Source organism: Haliotis asinina, chromosome 5 (genome assembly GCF_037392515.1).
Source record: "Haliotis asinina isolate JCU_RB_2024 chromosome 5, JCU_Hal_asi_v2, whole genome shotgun sequence".
Taxonomy (NCBI): Eukaryota; Metazoa; Mollusca; class Gastropoda; order Lepetellida; family Haliotidae; genus Haliotis; species Haliotis asinina.
Genome location: NC_090284.1, coordinates 17661856 through 17684666, shown reverse-complemented (window position 1 = coordinate 17684666; position 22811 = coordinate 17661856). Strand labels below are relative to the sequence as shown.

The following is a 22811-nucleotide window of genomic DNA, read 5'->3' as shown; positions in this document are numbered from 1 at the left end:
TTAATCAATCAGTGTGTTATCGGTTAATCCTTTGATCGATGTTTGTTTTTGTAACTCAGCTGATAAACCCTCTTGCATCACTTACATGCACATATTACATAACATACAATACATTTGCCATTACAGACCTTAATTTATAATGTTGAGTATTTACTCCAGACAGGAGAAATGCCAAATGGGAACCTTTGTTGAGTAACCGAAGTGGTGTTGCTACTAATTATACCTGTTATAAATTCATGAATTGACCATCAAGAGAATGATGACAAATAACACGTGTAGGTTTACACCATCAAACGCGAGTTACAGCAAGGAAGATGTAATCTTTGCGTCGCATGCAGCCTGAACACACTTATGGGCCGAAACTGTTTTGAGGATACCAACGGAATTTCGTTACATAAGGAATACACACAGGCATTTGCTGTGTACTTTGGTAAATAAGTGAAATAAGTTTTTTTGACGTAAGACAATTTTCAGATTTCTCTACCAAAGCCAAGATCATCGTTTTTTTGTTTACGAATTCAAATAAATCAACTGAGTGTTTTATTATCATAAATAATAAACCATTGTAGCTACCATAGCTACCAAAATTTACGTATGCTATTTGCTATCACAGCTCAACCAACACTCAAAACTACCTAAATATAAAGCTTTGCAATCTTCCGTACTGAAACAAATGGCTTGCTACGTGCCTGTAGACATCATATTTTCATGTAACATGATTAAATATCGAGGTTAAAAACACAGAAATAGGATGAAATTGGATCAGTAAGTATACCATCCAAGCATCCGAAAAGAACTACACTGCTGGGATATATGGTTACGATCGGACAAGGAATACCATGGATATATTTAAACAAATGGCATGTGATGGGCATCCGGCCTCCTGACTGTTTAAGTGAAGAAATTTTGCTACTATGGACAGGAGCCCAGTTCCTTTGTCCGTCACGGTCGAAGGAGTGGGCGCTGACCAATTTGCGGTCTGCTTTCGTAATTAGACCGTTGGCGAGAAGCATTATTCGCTCCGCATCAGTGCCCCTTTAAGTGGCCAAATCACAGGTCCAATACTGGTCCACGGACAGTCACCTGTGAAGATCCGGATTAGAATTGGTCTCCTACAACCCAGGCTTATTTCAGTGCTTCAGGCTCCTAACGGGCACGTGACATTGAATGTGTAGATCAATGACCATGCTGTTGATCACTGAATTGTCTGGTCCCGTCCTGATTATTTACACATCGCCACCATATAGCTGGAGCAATGCTGAGTATGGTTTTTGATATTTTCTCCTTTACCACATGGTACCAGTATTTTATGGTGGAGCTTCACCTGGACCATTCAACCAACATTCTCTCTCAATGGTACCTACAGAAGGGAATGCATCCATGGCAAGTATATGAAATTGTTAACTTTTTTTCATTGCTCGCAATAGTCCATTTGGCTCAAAAGAAGACCGATGAATTGCAATGTAACTCAAAACTAAGCATAAGATACTCAAGGAAACACTGATTGTAATCAAAACATCATACCAGCTCTGTGCGAGAATGGCACAGCCAGGTGTTCGAGAAGCACATGCACAAATGCCGAGAAAGATATTTATTCATTGACCTGTGCTGTGCTGTCTCCATGCTTCCTTGCACACCTGGCTGTCCCTTTCTCTGCACTCCTCCCTTGTAACAAATAGTGAACTGTGTCAATATTTTTAATGATAGTTTGTTAAAGAACTTTTATATTTTAAGGAAAAATATTCTGCAAAAACCTCACAGAGTTGGCATGATATTCAGATTATGATCAGCGTTTCATTCAGTAATGTTATGTTTATTAGTTTTTGAGCTAGACGGCAATTCATCTATCAGCTTTTGAGCTGACTGGACTACAATATATGCAGATAACTTATAATCATGACCTATAGTGGGGTCTTCTCAGGACTAAACTCACTGACTGACTATCACTGACTCTCTCATTTATGGTACTGTCATACTGAACATCTCATACTACCAGGTACCCACTCACTGCTAGGTGACCAGATCCATACGCTAAGTCATGTGACTGATATGAATCATGTTTCTCTACATGGAAAGAATACAAAGCCATGGTAACACATCAATACACAGCTTCACTTGTCTTCCCACAAACAATATGCACTCGCCCACCTTATGATAACAGAAACAGACACAGTACTGCTTATTAAGCATTGATCTGTATGCCCATAACGTTCTGCAGACAAAGCAATTTGTTCAGCCGTGCGTTGCAGAGCAAAACAAATTCAGACAATGATTATTAGGTGGTGAGTTGGAGGACATTGATGGTTAATTAACAGACATTTGTTGACATGCTCATCTTGATTGGTTGACCTTAAACTTGACCTCCTGGAAATACACAGTTGGCAACTCATCACTAGAAATTTGTGTTGACTTATGAAAGTTTGATGGAAGTCAAACCCTTAAATGTCAAACCATCAGATATATTGATATGTGTTTGATGGTGTTTAGACAATCCAATGGAAGTGTCTTTTGCTTGTAAATATATCTCTCAAACATAAATATTAAGGATAAATTAAATATTAAGAATATATGAGAGTCTGTATATTTGATATTGAAAGACATAAGTGTGAGCATTTATACTATCAAATATGAAGTGGAGGATAATCAAACATCTCTTTAAATTCTCAAATACTAAGAAATATTAGTTTCTATTATAGGCTGCTTGCAGGGAAAACGCTACCGATGAATTTCACTTTAAGGCCAGACCAATTCTATTTCTTGTTTTACAGAATTTTGTCCTCTGAAAACCTAAAGGCAGGCAGTAGAAAAATAAAAATGAACTTTCCAAGAATAATAGTCATTCTATGTACTCTATGTACTCTATGTACTCTATGTAAAATTGATCATTTTTGGATCAGCAGTATCCCCACAATTTAGTCTGAGGTATACTGACTATGAGTTTCCTAAAGGTGATTTGAATTAGTCTGTCCCACTCCTCTTGCAGAGCCTGCCCATGTTCTGCTAACATGTCAGTCAAAGAAGTTCATCTCTCTGTGTCTGAGACATGTTCAAATGGGTAATGGTTTGTGTTCATTGCTTGTTGTGTAATTATACGACTAGTGTGCTGCCAGAGGTGACCACTGATGATTCATGGTTTTTCTTCTTGGAAAATATTCTCAAGACATGTGCCTTGCAAACAGAACAAAGGGTGATGGTTTGTCATATTGGTAATATGGTCCTGTGGCCCTTCCTTGCCCAGTAACAAGCACGCTTGCTCTATTGTAGTGAGGCCATGCCACAACATAACTGATCCGTTACCAAATCTGGAATGAGGTCTGACATTGGACTGATCTTCAACTTGATGACCATGAAAACTAAGGAAGTGCAAAGTGAATGGGGACTCATCCGAACACATGACACATGACCTGTGACGATTACTCCAGTTACAACATTATATACACCACTCAGTTGAGGGGTCAATACAACCATTTATAAGGAGTAGCACTACATATGGCTTTCCAGGAAGGAAAGGAGTGTATGTAGAGGATTTCTGATCACCTTGAATGCAGTGTCTTCCATTACCCTAATGAATGTTTCCAGCATTTTCACAGTTTCAGCTTGATTTTCGTGAGCCTTGTTTCAGATCTATCAATCTTGCATTCTCATGGACATGGAATGGTGTGAATGATCAATGTTTTGTCTTTCATTACATATTCCATAATCTCTGATCACCGACAAGCACACTGAATGCACTAGCCACTACACTTCTGCCTGTTTCAAGCATGTCAATAGTACGGCTGCAACGATTCACCCAGATCTTGATTCAATTCAGTTTTCAATATTGGATCCTCAATTTGATCATTTTCGATTCAATTCTTCATACAAGTAAACACATCGGATTTCATTTAACTCTCAGATTGGCCTTTTAGCATGCAATCCATCGTCAACGGGACGATGTCTAAAAACAATTCTTATCTGATAATTGTCTAGGCATCAGCCAATCATGTTTCATGTTACTCCATCACTCGAAACTGCTTGAGTTAAGTCCAAATTGCATTCTGACTGTGAGTAAATATTTAAATTAGGTATTCAAATATCAAATTGAAATAATGACAATGGTTACTGAAAATCAAAACTAAAGTGTCAGGTTCCATTTTCTATGATTCAAACCAAATCATTGCAGCCCAAAGTCACTCGCCTGCAGATGCCCTACTTACTGAAAACACCATACTGCAAGTTCTGATACAAACAATAAATAAAATCAAGTAGGTCACAGCTGTGTGATAAACAGAATCAATAAGACTGACGTTAGTAGTGATCAACACAGACCATTGACCTTCTTTGAAACTGTCAAATCAAGAATAGCACACTACAAAACGATACATGTAGCACACTCAAACAATCTGATTTATATTGGTGTTAAATGTAAAGGCATAAATACTGTAAATTGACAATATTTTGCAGGCAAGAAAATTTTGCTAGCATTACGAATAAACTCCAGGTATAAAACTTTCCAGGAGTAATGACATCTCTCATTTTCAATTTATAAAGCAATTATTCCTGCTCCATGTAAAAACATGACGGCCACATCGCTGTTGTTCTACTGGTGATTCGTTAATGGCAATGTACTTACTTCAGAGCAATCACTGACATATTCGTCAAGTCAGGTCTAAATGAAGTGTAGTTGACAGTAAATTGATATGCATATATATTTTGTTTCACCAAGAGTCATAATTAGTATAGCTGTACGATCAAACGTCAACAAACAGCTTTCTCAGCAGTTAAATCAGAAATAGCAGGATCACGAGAAACCTCATCCGTGACAGGTTAAAAGCTGTCTCACAACCTTAGTTATGATTATACATATTTCACATTTACAGAGCACAACCTGCTATTAAAATGACACAATATTAGAATATATTTATCTTTATAAAACATTTGTTTCAGATACATTATTAACAATAGTTTCAGATACTATATACTTAAGATCACTTTAAGAATTCATCTTGGTATATTATCAGGTACATTTAATTCATTCACTGGTAGGGGAATGTCACAGTGCACAGCACAGGTGATAGCTATTCCCAGTGCCATGTATGACACAATTACACACTGTAATCATAATTCCAGCATATAAGACAATGCCTTACAAAAACAAATTAGAATTGCATAAGATAAACAATCTTGAGTAGCAATGTTTAATTGCATGTTTTCACAAGCGATGGACACACAAAACAAAAACCACAAAGAACAACTGGCTAGGTTGTTGATCGTGCAAAACTTTGACGATTGGGAACTTTGCTGACTTAAAGTATTAGGGGTACATACTGAGGGGAATCTTATGATACTGAAAGTCTTTTACAGCATATTATTGCAACAGCAAAAATCTACTGCAACAAACTACGGAAACAGGTCTTTCAGTCTTGTTATGAAGTAACTGTCATTTGATGTGTTCATTTAATGAAACACATCCCTTGTTGGTAAGAGCACTTCTTTTAATTGGAAGAAGACGGAGATTTGATGTGCTTACTAGGGGTGACTCCTGAAGGGGTAACACGTATTGCAATAATGATATTGCAACATACTGTTGCAAGCAGTTGCCACAACACTATTGCAACCGTGATATTGCAAAATACTGTTGCTATCAGCTGTAACAATACTACTGCAATAGTTTTTCTTCTTGAATTGTCTCATTTGAAGTCATTTCCCAAATGAATGTATGGTTTAAATAAAAAAAAAAAGTTGAAGTATTTTCAGCCTCATTTAATAACTGACAAGAAATTTAAAACCCTGATCCCATTTGTGTAAGAGGTAACAGTGGCGGATTACTCTAAACCAAAGCGAACGAATCTGGTACTACCTGAATTTTGGCACTGTATATTTATCAAGTTAATTGTTAAATTATAGATAGTCACTCATGCTATCGATGCATGGATAGTTTTTCATTTCTACTATCAATTCATTGCTGTCAGAGACAAAATTGCAATCAACTGATAGTTGAATGCATCGTTACAGTGAGTGAGTTTTACACCAATATTACAGCTATATGGCTGTGGTCTGTATATAATCAAGTCTTAACTAGGCAATCCAGTGATCAACAGCATTAGCATCGATCTGCGTAACTGGGAAGCGATGATATGTGTCAACCAATTCAGCGACCCTGACCACCCGACCACGTTAGCCGTCTCTTACGACAAGCATAGTCGCCTTTTGTGGCAAGCATGGGTTGGTGAAGACCTATTCAACCCCAGAATTTCATGGGTCAAATGCATCGTTACAGCTCTAGTAAGTATTCCTACACAGGATGCTTGTCCTCAACACTTGTCTTTCTTCTTATACTTGGTACTAGCATTTCTGTTTCATTGGGATGGTTGTGTAGCCTAGTGGTTTAAGTGTTTGCTGGTCACATCAAAGGCCTAGGTTCATTTTCCACACGTGTGAATATTGCGGAAAGCAGCATAAAACAAAACTCACCATATTTTGTGGTACTCTACATTTTTGTAAGACTGTATCATCCAAAATCATATATCTGAGTTTTCTTAATTTGCAGACAGTAACACAGATGGAATCTCTTGAGTGAGTGAGTGATTGAGAGTGTTTGACAATGTACTCAGCAATATTCCAACTATATGCCAATAACTAAGTCTGGAGCATACAATCCAGTGGTCAACAGCATGAGCATTGATCTGTGCAATATTGGGAACCGATGACATGTGTCAACCAAGTCAGCAAGCCTGACAACCCGATCCGGCTGGTCACCTCTTATGACATACATGGGTTGCTGAAAGCTATGGTTATCTCTAGACTGAAAAATACAGTCAAGTCTTGTTAATCCGACATCATCATTTGCACAGCAAAATATCGGATTAATGAGGATGTCAGACTAAATGAACAAAACTTAGTTACATATATTCAATTTGTTAACAACAAAAGCATCAGATAAAGCTGACTGTCTATTAAACAGAGGTCGGATTAACAAGACTTGACTGTACTGGTTATATCTTAACTGGCAGAGAGATTCATGATGTCATTTGATTGTGATGTCACGTTATTAAATCATGTCCCATTGGTTTATAATGCAATAAAATGTAATGCACTGATGCAGTAACTCCAGGATATCTCACCTATTCATATCTCTTTTCGAACCAAGTTCTGGATTAAAGAAGTAAAAATTCTTTCAATTTCAATTAATTTTTATCAAAAAGAAAGAAGAGAGAGTGAAAGAAAAGAAATTAAAAAGCATATCTAACATGTGGTCCTCTTTCAGCGTCCCACACACCAAAGACACATAAAATGAAAATGTTAATGATTAGGAAGCTGGTACCGTGAGTTTCTTATTATATTTTCACTGGCATCAGTATTTTATCTTTGACAGGCATTCAAAGATAATAGATAAAGCTTTGTGATCTCTCTTCTACTTGACAGATTCTCTGTGAAGAATGGTCAAGACCATACGAACTCCAAATCCAGAAATATCCACTACCATGATACATGTCTTGTATAATTTTCATTTCAATCTAAGCGCCAGCTCAAGATCATGAGACAGTAACAATTTACATGTGACAGATGACAGCTAAAAAAGTAAATGATGATTAATATTTCATGTGAACTTGAAGAAAGGAATATTTTACTTCCTTTACAGGATTACCATTTTCGAATTGAAAAAGGTCACAGAAACGGATATCACCGTGATGAAAGTGAATCTTTGGAACTGGGGAGAAGGAAGTTCTGTAAAGTTTAAATTATATATGACTGGGGAAAAAAAAAATTGATGCTGAAAACATTATCAGGTCCCAAAGGAAAAGACATTATGGTGAAACTACATGTGATTAAGAATTAAAAAGACATGATTACAAATGCATTAACATCTCCCATGGGGAAAAAAGCATCATAAAGAAACTACATATGACTTGAAATGCAAAACACTTGATCACAGAACCATTACAAGTTCTCTTAGTAGAAAAGCCTTTGTAACATTGCAGCCTTTCCTACATGGCAGAAAGAATGAAACCCATTTTATATTCGGCTTGTGTAAGAAAAGTCGTTCTACAGTTGGTGTATAATGGTGTGTTGAGACTCATAGAAAGTGTTTGACTGAGCATTGGTAGCCACTGCTGTTGGCCTCAGCTAGCACTGCACATGTCTTGGGAGGTAGGCTGGCAGAATTCCACTGGGAATTGTGGAGGCAATTCTATTGCCAACATGCGTGCCACATCTCAACTTGGTGCTTCAGCAGCTCTTCTTGAGGGGAAAACTATTGTTGAAGATGGAGATTTTATTGATCATATTAAATATTTCATGCTGCCATACTATGAACAAATTGCTGAAATATGATCCGCTTTCAAAGTGAAAGTTTCGTGAAAAATGCCAAATCAATCTATTCTTTTGGTATGGTTAAATATCCATAGTTCCAGTTTTGCATGGTTCAGATCTAACAGAAAGAGTTCCAGCATGGCTGAAGATGAAGATTGGTTGTCAGGAGATGACCCTTGTTCAACTGGTGTGTCAAAACATCACAACTTTTATTAAGAGATATTTCTTTCATTCTTTAACAAACCCATAGATTGTCAACAAGTTGCTATTATTGGCACTGAAAAATGCAAATTTATTGTGGGTTCACAAAAAGGCATGGTCACCTAAATCACTGTGCAGAGTTGCTTCCCTTTGTTGTGCCAGAACCTGATGATTTACCTTAAAAGTGATGTTTGGTTTGTCAGCGCAACCATCTCTTAAGGTTTAGAATTGAATATTTTAGACTTAAGGTGACGGAACAAATTTTATGGATGATCAACTTCTTTATTTTCACAATAGCGACGTTTCAGTATGGATTCTTATACCGTTTTCAAGCATGTGTCCCTCATTCGCAAGCTCCATATGCACATGCAAATGTAAAAATACATAAGAGCCCACCTAAAGCCACATGCTTGAAAACAGCATAAGAATCCATACCAAAACGTTGCTATTGTGAAAATAAAGAAGTTGATCATCCATAAAATTTGTTCCGTTACCTTCAGCTCAGCAACTTCTAAAATGCCTCTAAAACAGTTTATTTTAGACTTGTCACTGTTATATTTTGCTTGTTCAAAAGAGATTTCCTATACCTTTTGTCATGGCAAATTATCAACCGTCAGAAATGGTAAACTTAAATGAATAAGTCCAGGAAAAATATAGGATTCTATACAAACTGTAGGATTCTCTTACTTGATTTAAGATATGTTAACCTAACTGCACTCAGTTTGTTACGGTTAAGAATTGTGGCATGACAAAAGGTTAACGAAATCCCCTGTGAACCAGCAAAACAGAACAAAGTCTAAAACATTCAAATACTATATTACTAGCAAAGAGCAAGTCATACAAAGTCACAAGTTGATTTCACAGCACCGATTTCAAACAATACAAATGAGACAAAATCTTAGGCAGTGGGTCACAAAATATATAGCAAACTCACAAAAGTCTTAGTGCAAGAGAGAAACAGTCATGCAGAATGTAACACAGTGAGCGGTCTGGCAGTGTTGATGGAGATTGATGATGCCTATACTCCAGTAATTGTGTGTCCGTGTCCCTCACAACATGACAACTAGCCTTTATATATATATTCAGTCATTTCATGAAAGCTCGAGCACATACGACCATCGTCACTCACGTGGTAAGCTCAATAGTCTCCTGGAAGTCAGCAAATAGAGAGCCAAGGGCAGATAACTCCAAAGTACTTCCGGAAAGCCTGCTGCCAAAATCTTAAAAGTGCTGACCATCTATTACACGAAATGTGATCCATCATAATAATTATTCATAACACTAAACGTTGTGACCCAATAATAATTATGACTTAATTAATAACAAAATATACAGAAAATACACACTTGTCACAGGTGCAACCGAAGATAAAAGCCAAGTTGAACCAGCCAAATTTCTTCTTACTGTGTTGAAACATCAGAGGTTTTGGTCGCATAAACATATCTGCGACAAGTGATTTGCGATTCAAAGGAGATGACCCTTGTTCAACTAGTTATTTGCGATTCAAAGGAGATGACCCTTGTTCAACTGGTATGTCAAAACATCACAACTTTTATTAAGAGATATTTCTTTCATTCTTTAATAAACCCATAGATTATCAACTAGTTGTTATCATTGGCACTGAAAAATGCAAATTTATTGTTGGTTCACAAAAAGGCATGGTCTCCTAAATCACTGTGCAGAGTTGCTTCCCTTTGTTGTGCCAGAACCTGATGATTTGCCCTGAGCAGACAGTAACAGTCAAAGCACCTACTGCTGAAATGTTACAGGTTTAGTCATAAACTAACGAACAATCGAAAAGCAATGACCAATTGAACTACTTATTTTTTAAAGAATACTTGGATCTTGTGTGAAGATGCTTTGGAGTGTAAACTTTCAAAAATTTGAAAATCAGTATTCCCTCCTCCAAATGTACTTTGAAGATTGACCATGGTTACAAAAAGTGGTGATTAATTAGTCTTTATGATCAAACATTTCTGGTACGAATTTACAAAGGCAAAAAAATGAATCGACCTATGACCAACAATTAGTGTATGTATGGTAATATGGCCCTAATCAATCTATTATTTACTCCTTAACCCTCCATGTCACTTGCTCAAACCAATTCACCTAGTGCTCCTTTGATCAAAGCAATTCATCATCTATTCCCAGCTGACCAGGATGGCAAAGGTAGTTCAAGACCCCTCCTTAATGACGTACCCAGTAACCAGAGAGTGGTCTTCTGAAACACACCATTGACATCCACCTCTGAATACTCAGTCTTTCATCCAGCCATATGAAGAGCGCCTTGATGATTGGTCTCATCCATTACTCAACCCATCACATCCTCAAATACAGACTGACTGGTTGTCTTGCATCATGTCGCCTGATGGAGCAGTTTTGCTTTCGACGGACATGGTCGTAAGTTCTAAATCTCATAACTTTTCGCAATCCATTTAAAAGGTGTTTTTTTCTGAATATTTGACAAAATTTGAATTGGTTTTTGAAGAAAGATTTTTTTTTTTCAATTTTCCTGGTTCCCTTCATTTAATTTGAATTGCTTGAAAATTATATGTCATCCATTTTGTTGACAGTGAGCAATCGGTGTTGGTGATTGATCAGATGTGCGGCACAGACCTTGGATATATAGTCTAATTACATCCATACACTGAATACTGGAAGCACTAAAAACCCACTCTGACACCCACCTTACTGAGCATAACTATACATTATAGTGTACATTGCTACACTTCACATTATACTGAAGATAGCTACACTTCACATCATACTGAACATAGCTACACTTCACATCATGCTGAAGATAGCTACACTTCACATCATACTGAAGATAGCTGCACTTCACATTATACTCAACATCACTATACTTCACATTATACTGAACATAGCTGCACTTCACATTATACTGAACATGGCTACACTTCACATTATACTGAAGATAGCTACACTTCACATCATACTGAAGATAGCTACACTTCACATCATACTGAAGATAGCTGCACTTCACATTATACTGAACATCACTATACTTCACATTATACTGAACATAGCTGCACTTCACATTATACTGAAGATAGCTACACTTCACATCATACTGAGGATAGCTACACTTCACATCATACTGAACATAGCTACACTTCACATCATACTGAAGATAGCAACACTTCACATCATAGTGAACATAGCTGCACTTCACATCATACTGAAGATAGCTACACTTCACATCATAGTGAACATAGCTGCACTTCACATTATACTGAACATCACTACACTTCACATCACACTGAAGATAGCTGCACTTCACATCATACTGAACATAGCTACACTTCACATCATACTGAAGATAGCTACACTTCACATCATACTGAACATAGCTACACTTCACATCATACTGAAGATAGCTACACTTCACATCATAGTGAACATAGCTGCACTTCACATCATACTGAACATAGCTGCACTTCACATTATACTGAACATCACTACACTTCACATCATACTGAAGATAGCTACACTTCACATCACAGTGAACATAGCTACACTTCACATCATACTGAACATAGCTACACTTCACATCATACTGAGGATAGCTACACTTCACATCATACTGAACATAGCTACACTTCACATCATACTGAAGATAGCTACACTTCACATCATAGTGAACATAGCTGCACTTCACATCATACTGAACATAGCTGCACTTCACATTATACTGAACATCACTAAACTTCACATCATACTGAACATAGCTGCACTTCACATTATACTGAACATCAATATACTTCACATTATACTGAACATAGCTGCACTTCACATTATACTGAAGATAGCTACACTTCACATCATAGTGAACATAGCTACACTTCACATCATACTGAAGATAGCTACACTTCACATCATAGTGAACATAGCTGCACTTCACATTATACTGAACATCACTACACTTCACATCATACTGAAGATAGCTGCACTTCACATCATACTGAACATAGCTGCACTTCACATCATACTGAACATAGCTACACTTCACATCATACTGAAGATAGCTACACTTCACATCATAGTGAACATAGCTGCACTTCACATCATACTGAACATAGCTGCACTTCACATTATACTGAACATCACTAAACTTCACATCATACTGAACATAGCTGCACTTCACATTATACTGAACATCACTATACTTCACATTATACTGAACATAGCTGCACTTCACATTATACTGAAGATAGCTACACTTCACATCATAGTGAACATAGCTACACTTCACATCATACTGAAGATAGCTACACTTCGCATCATAGTGAACATAGCTGCACTTCACATTATACTGAACATCACTACACTTCACATCATACTGAAGATAGCTACACTTCACATCATAGTGAACATAGCTGCACTTCACATTATACTGAACATAGCTACACTTCACATCATACTGAAGATAGTTACACTTCACATCATAGTGAACATAGCTGCACTTCACATCATACTGAACATAGCTACACTTCACATCATATTGAAGATAGCTACACTTCACATCATACTGAAGATAGCTACACTTCACATCATAGTGAACATAGCTGCACTTCACACTATACTGAACATCACTACACTTCACATCATACTGAAGATAGCTGCACTTCACATCATACTGAAGATAGCAACACTTCACATCACAGTAAACATAGCTGCACTTCACATCATGGTGAACATATAGCTGCACTTCACATAATACTGAAGATTGCTACACTTCACATCACAGTGAACATAGCTGCACTTCACATCATACTGAACAAAGCTGCACTTCACATCACACTAAAGATAGCTACACTTCACATTATACTGAATACAGCTACACTTCACACCACAGTGAACATAGCTGCACTTCACATCATATTGAACATAGCTGCACTTCACATCAGACTAAAGATAGCTACACTTCACATCATAGTGAACATCACTACACTTCACATCATACTGAACATAGCTGCACTTCACATTATACTGAACATCACTACACTTCACATCATACTGAAGATAGCTACACTTCACATCACAGTGAACAAGGCTGCACTTCACATAATACTGAACATAGCTACACTTCACATCATACTGAAGATAGCTACACTTCACATTATACTGAACATAGCTACACTTCACATCATACTGAAGATAGCTACACTTCACATCATAGTGAACATAGCTGCACTTCACATCATACTGAACATAGCTGCACTTCACATTATACTGAACATCACTACACTTCACATCATACTGAAGATAGCTACACTTCACATCACAGTGAACATAGCTACACTTCACATCATACTGAACATAGCTACACTTCACATCATACTGAAGATAGCTACACTTCACATCATACTGAACATAGCTACACTTCACATCATACTGAAGATAGCTACACTTCACATCATAGTGAACATAGCTGCACTTCACATCATACTGAACATAGCTGCACTTCACATCATACTGAAGATAGCTACACTTCACATCATAGTGAACATAGCTGCACTTCACATTATACTGAACATCACTACACTTCACATCATACTGAAGATAGCTGCACTTCACATTATACTGAAGATAGCTACACTTCACATCATAGTGAACATAGCTACACTTCACATCATACTGAACATAGCTGCACTTCACATTATACTGAACATCACTACACTTCACATCATACTGAAGATAGCTGCACTTCACATCACAGTGAACATAGCTGCACTTCACATCATACTGAACATAGCTACACTTCACATCATACTGAACATAGCTGCACTTCACATCATACTGAACATAGCTGCACTTCACATTATACTGAACATCACTACACTTCACATCATACTGAAGATAGCTACACTTCACATCACAGTGAACATAGCTACACTTCACATCATACTGAACATAGCTACACTTCACATCATACTGAAGATAGCTACACTTCACATCATACTGAACATAGCTACACTTCACATCATACTGAAGATAGCTACACTTCACATCATAGTGAACATAGCTGCACTTCACATCATACTGAACATGGCTGCACTTCACATCATACTGAAGATAGCTACACTTCACATCATAGTGAACATAGCTGCACTTCACATTATACTGAACATCACTACACTTCACATCATACTGAAGATAGCTGCACTTCACATTATACTGAAGATAGCTACACTTCACATCATAGTGAACATAGCTACACTTCACATCATACTGAACATAGCTGCACTTCACATTATACTGAACATCACTACACTTCACATCATACTGAAGATAGCTGCACTTCACATCACAGTGAACATAGCTGCACTTCACATTATACTGAATATAGTAACACTTCACATCATACTGAACATAGCTACACATCACATTATACTGAATATAGCTACACGTCATATCATACTGAACATAGCTACACTTCACATCATAGTGAACATAGCTGCACTTCACATCATACTGAACATAGCTGCACTTCACATTATACTGAACATCACTACACTTCACATCATACTGAAGATAGCTACACTTCACATCACAGTGAACATAGCTACACTTCACATCATACTGAACATAGCTACACTTCACATCATACTGAGGATAGCTGCACTTCACATCATACTGAACATAGCTGCACTTCACATCATACTGAAGATAGCTACACTTCACATCATACTGAACATAGCTGCACTTCACATCATAGTGAACATAGCTGCACTTCACATTATACTGAACATCACTACACTTCACATCATACTGAACATAGCTGCACTTCACATTATACTGAACATCACTATACTTCACATTATACTGAACATAACTGCACTTCACATTATACTGAAGATAGCTACACTTCACATCATAGTGAACATAGCTACACTTCACATCATACTGAAGATAGCTACACTTCACATCATAGTGAACATAGCTGCAGTTCACATTATACTGAACATCACTACACTTCACATCATACTGAAGATAGCTGCACTTCACATCATACTGAACATAGCTGCACTTCACATCACATTATACTGAACATAGCTACATATCACATTATACTGAACACAGCTACACTTCACATTATACTGAATATAGTAACACTTCACATCATACTGAACATAGCTACACATCACATTATACTGAATATAGCTACACGTCATATCATACTGAACATAGCTACACTTCACATCATAGTGAACATAGCTGCACTTCACATCATACGGAATATAGCTACACTTCACGTCATACTGAATATAGTAACACTTCACATCATACTGAACATAGCTACACATCACATTATACTGAACATAGCTACACATCACATCATACTGAACATAGCTACACATCACATTATACTGAACATAGCTACACATCACATTATACTGAACATAGCTACACTTCACATTATACTGAACTTAGCTACACTTCACATCATAGTGAACATAGCTACATTTCACGTAATACTGAACATCACCATACTTTAAATTATACTGAACATATTAATACTCTACATCATACTCAGAACATAGCTACACTTTACATAATGTCTGTCCAACTCTGTCTCCGCCAGACACTGGACTCTACGACCCTAACATTTAAAATCTGTTTCTATCACACAAACACACTCTAATCCTAAAGCTGCATACATATTGATTTGCCAGTCTCTTGGATGCTTATGGCTTAGGGTGTAACAATAGATGGAAGTTTCGACAGATCACAATTGTAAGTACCTTGATAGCAAGTACCTGAAACAATCAATACCACTGATGTCAGTATCAACTGTTAATGGTACTATCATAAGGTCTTCTTACTTTCTTAAGTATAGTGTGCATATATTTTCTAAATGCAGCTGCATAGAGTGGTGTGTGCACCAGATGCACCATGTTTTAGGCTACTTTACAGATAATGTCAATAAGTCCATATTGAAGTGTATTGTTAAATATGTTTATACTATCACTTTTTAAAGGTATTCTTTGTATATCTGGACTCATATAATCTGTCATTTTAATTGGATTCTAATTTTATTCATATCACAGATTAATACAGCAATTATGTCCAGATCGTGAAAATTAAAATATATCATGAAGCTTTTACCTCCCTACACCGTGACACTCAAAATTATCTATTTCAGGACATGTTTCATTCCATGCTTCCAACTGATTCTGTTCCTTAACTTTCTTTACTGGACCTTGGCACTCCAACCTGATCTGACCATACCACTACCCACTGGACGGATCTTTACAAGACCAAGAAAATATAAATCTATCCATGGTGTTCTTAACCTATCTATACCAGATCATGACACAAAAATCTGTACTTACAAGACCAAGAAAATATAAATCTATCCATGGTGTTCTTAACCTATCTATACCAGATCATGACACAAAAATCTGTCCTTAAAAGACCAAGAAAATATAAATCTATCCATGGTGTTCTTAACCTATCTATACCAGATCATGACACAAAAATCTGTCCTTACAAGACCAAGAAAATATAAATCTATCCATGGTGTTCTTAACCTATCTATATCAGATCATGATACAAAAATCTGTCCTTACAAGACCAAGAAAATATAAATCTATCCATGGTGTTCTTAACCTATCTATACCAGATCATGACACAAAAATCTGTCTTTACTAGGCCAGGGAAATATAAACATCAGTCCATGATATTCTAAACATCTCTATACCAGACCATTATACACTGAACATATCTTTACAACTCTAGGGAACTATAAACCTGTCAGTGATGTTCTAAACCTGTTTATAGCAGACCATGACACAAAAAGCTGTGTTTACAAGACCAAGAAAATATAAACCTGCCCAAGATGTTCAAACCTGTCTATACCAAATCATGTCTTTATTAGGCCAAAACAATATAAACCTTCCATCATACTCGAACCAGTCTACACCAGACAGACTCTCAATCTCATAACATGTATATACAAATCCATAATTCTCTAAACCTATCCAAGATGTTCTAAACCTGTTGATACCATGACACAATATGCACACGAAAATGTATACCTTCCAAGCTGCTTGAATCAGCCTTCACCTGACTAAGCTCTAATAAGCTGTGTATACCAGTCAATGATTCTCTAAACCTATCCATATTAGTCCACAAAAATCTAAATCAGTCATGAACTACCAGACAAGGACTCTCTTAACCTGTTCATACCAGTTCATACAACGAACCTTTGCATACGAGGGCCTCACTGCACAAAGGTCTCATAAGCCTAAGATCTCTTAAATTTTCTCAAAACAATCATACTGCCTATGGTGTAACATTGACTTACTATAGTCGTAGCACTACGAAAGCTTTGTGGAATGGGGCCCTGGCTAAGAAAATCAAATTCTCCCATAATACTTGGCCCTGCCTGAAAAACATGGCACTCAAAAACTACATCCACCAGATTATGACCGTTAGAGTATGTCTAACACTTGTACGTAAACCTATCAAGCTGTGTATCACTGTGTCAGGATTTGTCCTCCTACCATCAATCAATCAAGCCACAGTTTCCTGAATCATCAATCTTTGATTACCTTCCGCAGCCAAACTGTTCTCTGACATGCAAGAAACCTGCCTCAGTCATCTACGGAAGGCAATTGATGATGTGAGATAACGTTTAGAATAATGAAACACAAGGGTTGAAGGTTATGCTTTGAACACAGATATGTCCTATATAGTCAAACATGTCGTATTACAGACACAAATTGGACATGAAATTAGATGTCTACCTCATGAGGCAACACACAGCATAGAAACTGTTTCTTTGATCTGACGGGTTCATTTTCTCCGGTTTGAAGTTATCACCTCACTACAGTGGTCTAAATAACAGAGGGACAGAAACACATTCACCAAAATTACAATGTACAATGTATAGATAATACAACGATAGGATCTGAGTTCATGTACAATATGTGTGACATCTGACCATGCACATAATGCAAATAAAATACAAGTAGACGTTCACTGATTCAGTTTAATGGTGTTATATATTGTGTACTGCATCCCCACCTAAAAACATGACACAAAATTTTATTACACTTTATGACTCATGACTGTTCCAAACTTCAAACTGACCAATAGGCTCAGAAATGTTCTCCATTCTTGTTATCATAAAATCCTACCAGGTACCCATCCACTGATGGGTGAACAGTGGCAAGAGTTACCAACACAATGAATCAGAGTGATTTTCAGAAACTGTTGAATTTGATCCATGCATTCTATAATCCTTGGAGCTCCTGGAACCAAAGTTTACAGGCATGTGGTTCCAGAACTTTCCACCTTAGCATCCAGAAGCAGTTCAGGAGCTGTTGAACTCTCAAAACCCCTGCTTGCAGAGTGCGCCATGCAGGTCAGGAGCCAAAGAACAATAATCAGGACAGGCAAGACAAAGCCAGAACCATTTTACACTATATGATTCTGTTTATCATGTGCATGTATAAATCATAAATGTCATCATGACTTCACCTGTATTTGAAGAAAGATGATCTTTAAGCATTGTCCTGTGCTACCCCACTGTCCCTCAACTTAAATGCGTGGTTGTATATTAAAAGATGCTTAATACAGGAGACTGCTATTGATCAACACAAGGGGAAAGTTGGGCATTAGGAAGTCAGAGAATTCCGTTTTTCCACACATATGCATACATAAAACTGCTGATTCTGCTCCATAGGTATCATGTGTTTCTTTGCTGGTTGGTAAATCAGGAATTATCCTGTAGGGCATTTCTGTTTAAGTCACAAATTCATTTAGTACAGGAGTTAGTCAAATCTGGATTACCTATTATAACCTATACACCAGGGCTCCTTTCACTAAGCTCTCGTAAGCCTAAGATCTCGTAACTTTTACTGTATACTGTAACATAGGAAGTAGGAATGCTACAAGAAAAGTTATGAGACCTTAGGCTCCTAGGAGACCCAGGACCGGGACCACATGCATTCAAAAGACTTAAACAAAGCCTGAAATAGTCTTTGAGAATGTTTCTAATATATTAACCATTTTCAGTATCTCTGGCACTATTCTTCAACCTTACACTAGCAAGCTGCCGCTTTGACAGTCAGACAGTTGATACATTCAGGGCCATAACATGTCTCAGAAGGTCTGAAAAATATGCTTGACAAGATGTTCTGCAGGTGTGCTTTGTGTTTTCATACACTATTACTGTGGTGTGAAGTCTGGTGCTGATGTCCCTTGGGACTCACAGGAAAGACAGAACATCTGATAATAGAATGAGAGCCTTCAACTCATTACCCAGAACAGGACAGAAACAAAACGTGGTGGTATCATATAAAATAATGCACTCCAAACCAAACTGATCCGTTGTCAATCCTGTTATCTTTACAAACACCAAAGTTTCCAGATCATTAATAATTTCCTCTCAACCCATGTTGTTTTCTATTTGCTCAACAGACCCATGTATTAATCTGTGAAAAGAGTGGATCTAATCCCAAAATTACATATAGCTTGCTATTTTATGTCGGCTGTCACATTAACAGCCTTAAAAATATGATAATGTAAAACTAGTAGAAGATAACTACTGCAGAATATATTTCTCTAATCGTCAGAATTTGCAGCTGGTCCTTTTGTGTCGTAAAATCAAAGGACTGAGTCCTGGCAAAAGATTCTTGTAGACACATGTCACAGAGGACTATGATGATTAGATTGTTAACTGCCCTTTGCATGGTTTTGCAGTCTCAGGCTTGACAAGAAGCACGAATTGTAAAGGTTGTGTTTGTTGCATAGAGAATGGGATTCTAACCACTAAATGTTTGTGAGCTGCCAGGATTCAGCAGGTCAGTAAACAAGTAGGTCAATCATATATTTCTAGTTCAATGTTGATAATGAAATAACTTTGCCATAATAACCTAATTCATCGCACAAATCGGAGCCTATCCCCAAAAGCCACCCTAAGATGACCATAAATTCCTGTCTTTAAGACTGTCTTATGATAGCACTAAGATTGCCATGCAAGAACACATTTACAGTATGTAGTTCATATCTGAAATTTTTAACTTTCAAAAAATATGTAATGATGAAGATGGAGAATTGATCAGGAACATAACTGTTCAGTGTCATACATCAGTATCTGAAGTAAGGCCTGACTCCCAACCACCTGAATGGGCTAGATTTCTGATGGACGGCCAAAATTTACAGCTAGCCTGATAAAAACTGTAGATAACATATTCAATACAGGTACGTGAGTAAATTCACCATATCCTAACATTAATTTTTCAAATTGAGAGTTACTTCTCAACTGAATGAGTACTGTTTGAACACTGAACTAGTGAACTGAACTAGTGTACTGTAAGATAATGGCTGACATATATTATCTATGAAAGCATGGAGTTCTGCAGTACATACATTGTAGGATTCATTAAATCATTCATTGCAAACTAAAAATTACAGTATTTTCATTGGTTTGTCCTGTCTGGTTAAATCCAGTTTGGGCAGGTAACTTCAGTATGTTGATAGCCTTAATATCTGGCTGGGTTTGGGGCTAATTTCATACACTGCACTCATGATAAACAAACTGGGTGTTCAGAATTTTAAAAGCTTGAAATTAAGTCTGAACAGCAACAACCATGAACAGCATGATGCTTAGTTCAGACAGCGTCATGCTATTTAGCGTCAGTTCAGACTGTTAGTACTTGATGCAAAGCCACCAACACGGGAATAATTCCTCACATCAACATGACACAATACATTGTAAAAAATGACAAAGTTGAATAAAATATCAGGTGAGCTACAAGGAGAGGATTAATATGTTCTCAAGGTGAGGGAAGTAGAAAAACGCTATGTACTCACCTGGTCAAACAGTGGCTTCCACCTCTGAAACAAAGACAACAGATAAATTATTATTCGCTCGAGATAATGAATGTATTTACAACTTTCTGCACTATCAGTGAAGGAGATGAGTGAAAGTTGTAGCCCTCCTGGCACCAGTTACTCCTTTCATAAATTTGGGGTTGACACCATACAAGGGTTAATGTAGGTTTTGATCAGCAGATCCTGGCAGCAAAGGGACACCACTCTATACAACAAGCTGTGCTCTAGCAGTCTTGTGTTCAGAATGTTCAATATGAAACTTATCATATTCCTCATTCCGTGATATAACTTTGAACAGACCCATGGCATTAAGTTGCCATCATGGATGGACTAACTACATGAAACTTAATGCATGACCTTGCACAAGCAAAGAAACATGTACACAATTTAGGCACAGCAAAATCCATTGGTTTACAACTGGTTCTTGAAGAAACATTCCTGTCTATGACACAAATTGTGCCAAAGTTCACAAGGTAAGATGAAGAGAGAGCCTGCATCTGCATTACGAAACTGGATGTCATCATAGTAAAAGAAACATCCACAACATCCAATAAAATCTCACCGTAAACATTATACAGATGTACAATTGCAGTGAAGAGAAACAGCCAAACTGTCCTCATGACCTTCACAATGTCATCTAATGAGCAGAACAAGAAAAACATGTCTGTTTTCTCAAAACAAATTGAACAAAAACGTACATTAGATCATCTTTTTTTCGCCTTTGCCTCATACAAGGATCATCCTTTCAAAGAAAGGTTGCAAGGTTTTACTCTATTTGAGCCATTTTCCCATATATCAGGAAAACCAGAGGTGGTATTATTGGATTTGTAAACAAGATACTTTAATCAGTTTAAGTACTGACGTATAACAGTCATATTATCCACAAAGTTCCCATTCAATTGAACAGTTCTGTCATCAAAGAAGACGTAAGCTTTTTAAACGCTGAACTATTTGATCAACAGTCGTGTTGAATGTGAGATGTTCTTCTTTGGACCCTCTGAAGCATCTTGAAAACAGTTTTAGTTGTAGCAATCAAATGGTTTCAAAGATGTTAGACATTTGAGAAAATGGTAAACTACCCAATAGTGTTGGCAGAAAGCCAATAGAGTGACAAAGATCTTATCAATTCCACATCTAACACATAACAAAGAAGTCATATCTGATAACAATTCAATTTCAAGGTGGTGACAGTTTGTTACATAATTCCTTTAAGAATGAATGGATTACGGTTAAGGCAAATAGAATATAAGATTTTCTTTAATATCCCAAAAGCAGTTGGCTGGTGTTGTGATTAAAGTGCTTCCTTATTGTAGAATATGCTGGTTTGATTTCTTACATGGTTTCTTGGGGGTGTCATCAATATTGTACATAAAGATATATAAACTGTTTTAGAGGCATTTTAGAAGTTGCTGAGCTAAAGGTGAAGAAACAAATTTTATGGATGATCAACT

General features: G+C 37.1%; 1 protein-coding gene across 1 annotated transcript in view; it reads right to left on the bottom strand.

Moving 5' to 3' along the window:
* Positions 1-22811, bottom strand: part of LOC137284779 (rhomboid-related protein 2-like) — a 104063-nt gene that overhangs the window by 63067 nt on the left and 18185 nt on the right. Inside the window, exon 2 of the mRNA XM_067816758.1 lies at positions 21340-21363. Within this exon, the coding sequence (XP_067672859.1) occupies positions 21340-21363 (24 nt within the window). The remainder of the gene's footprint in view (positions 1-21339; positions 21364-22811) is intronic.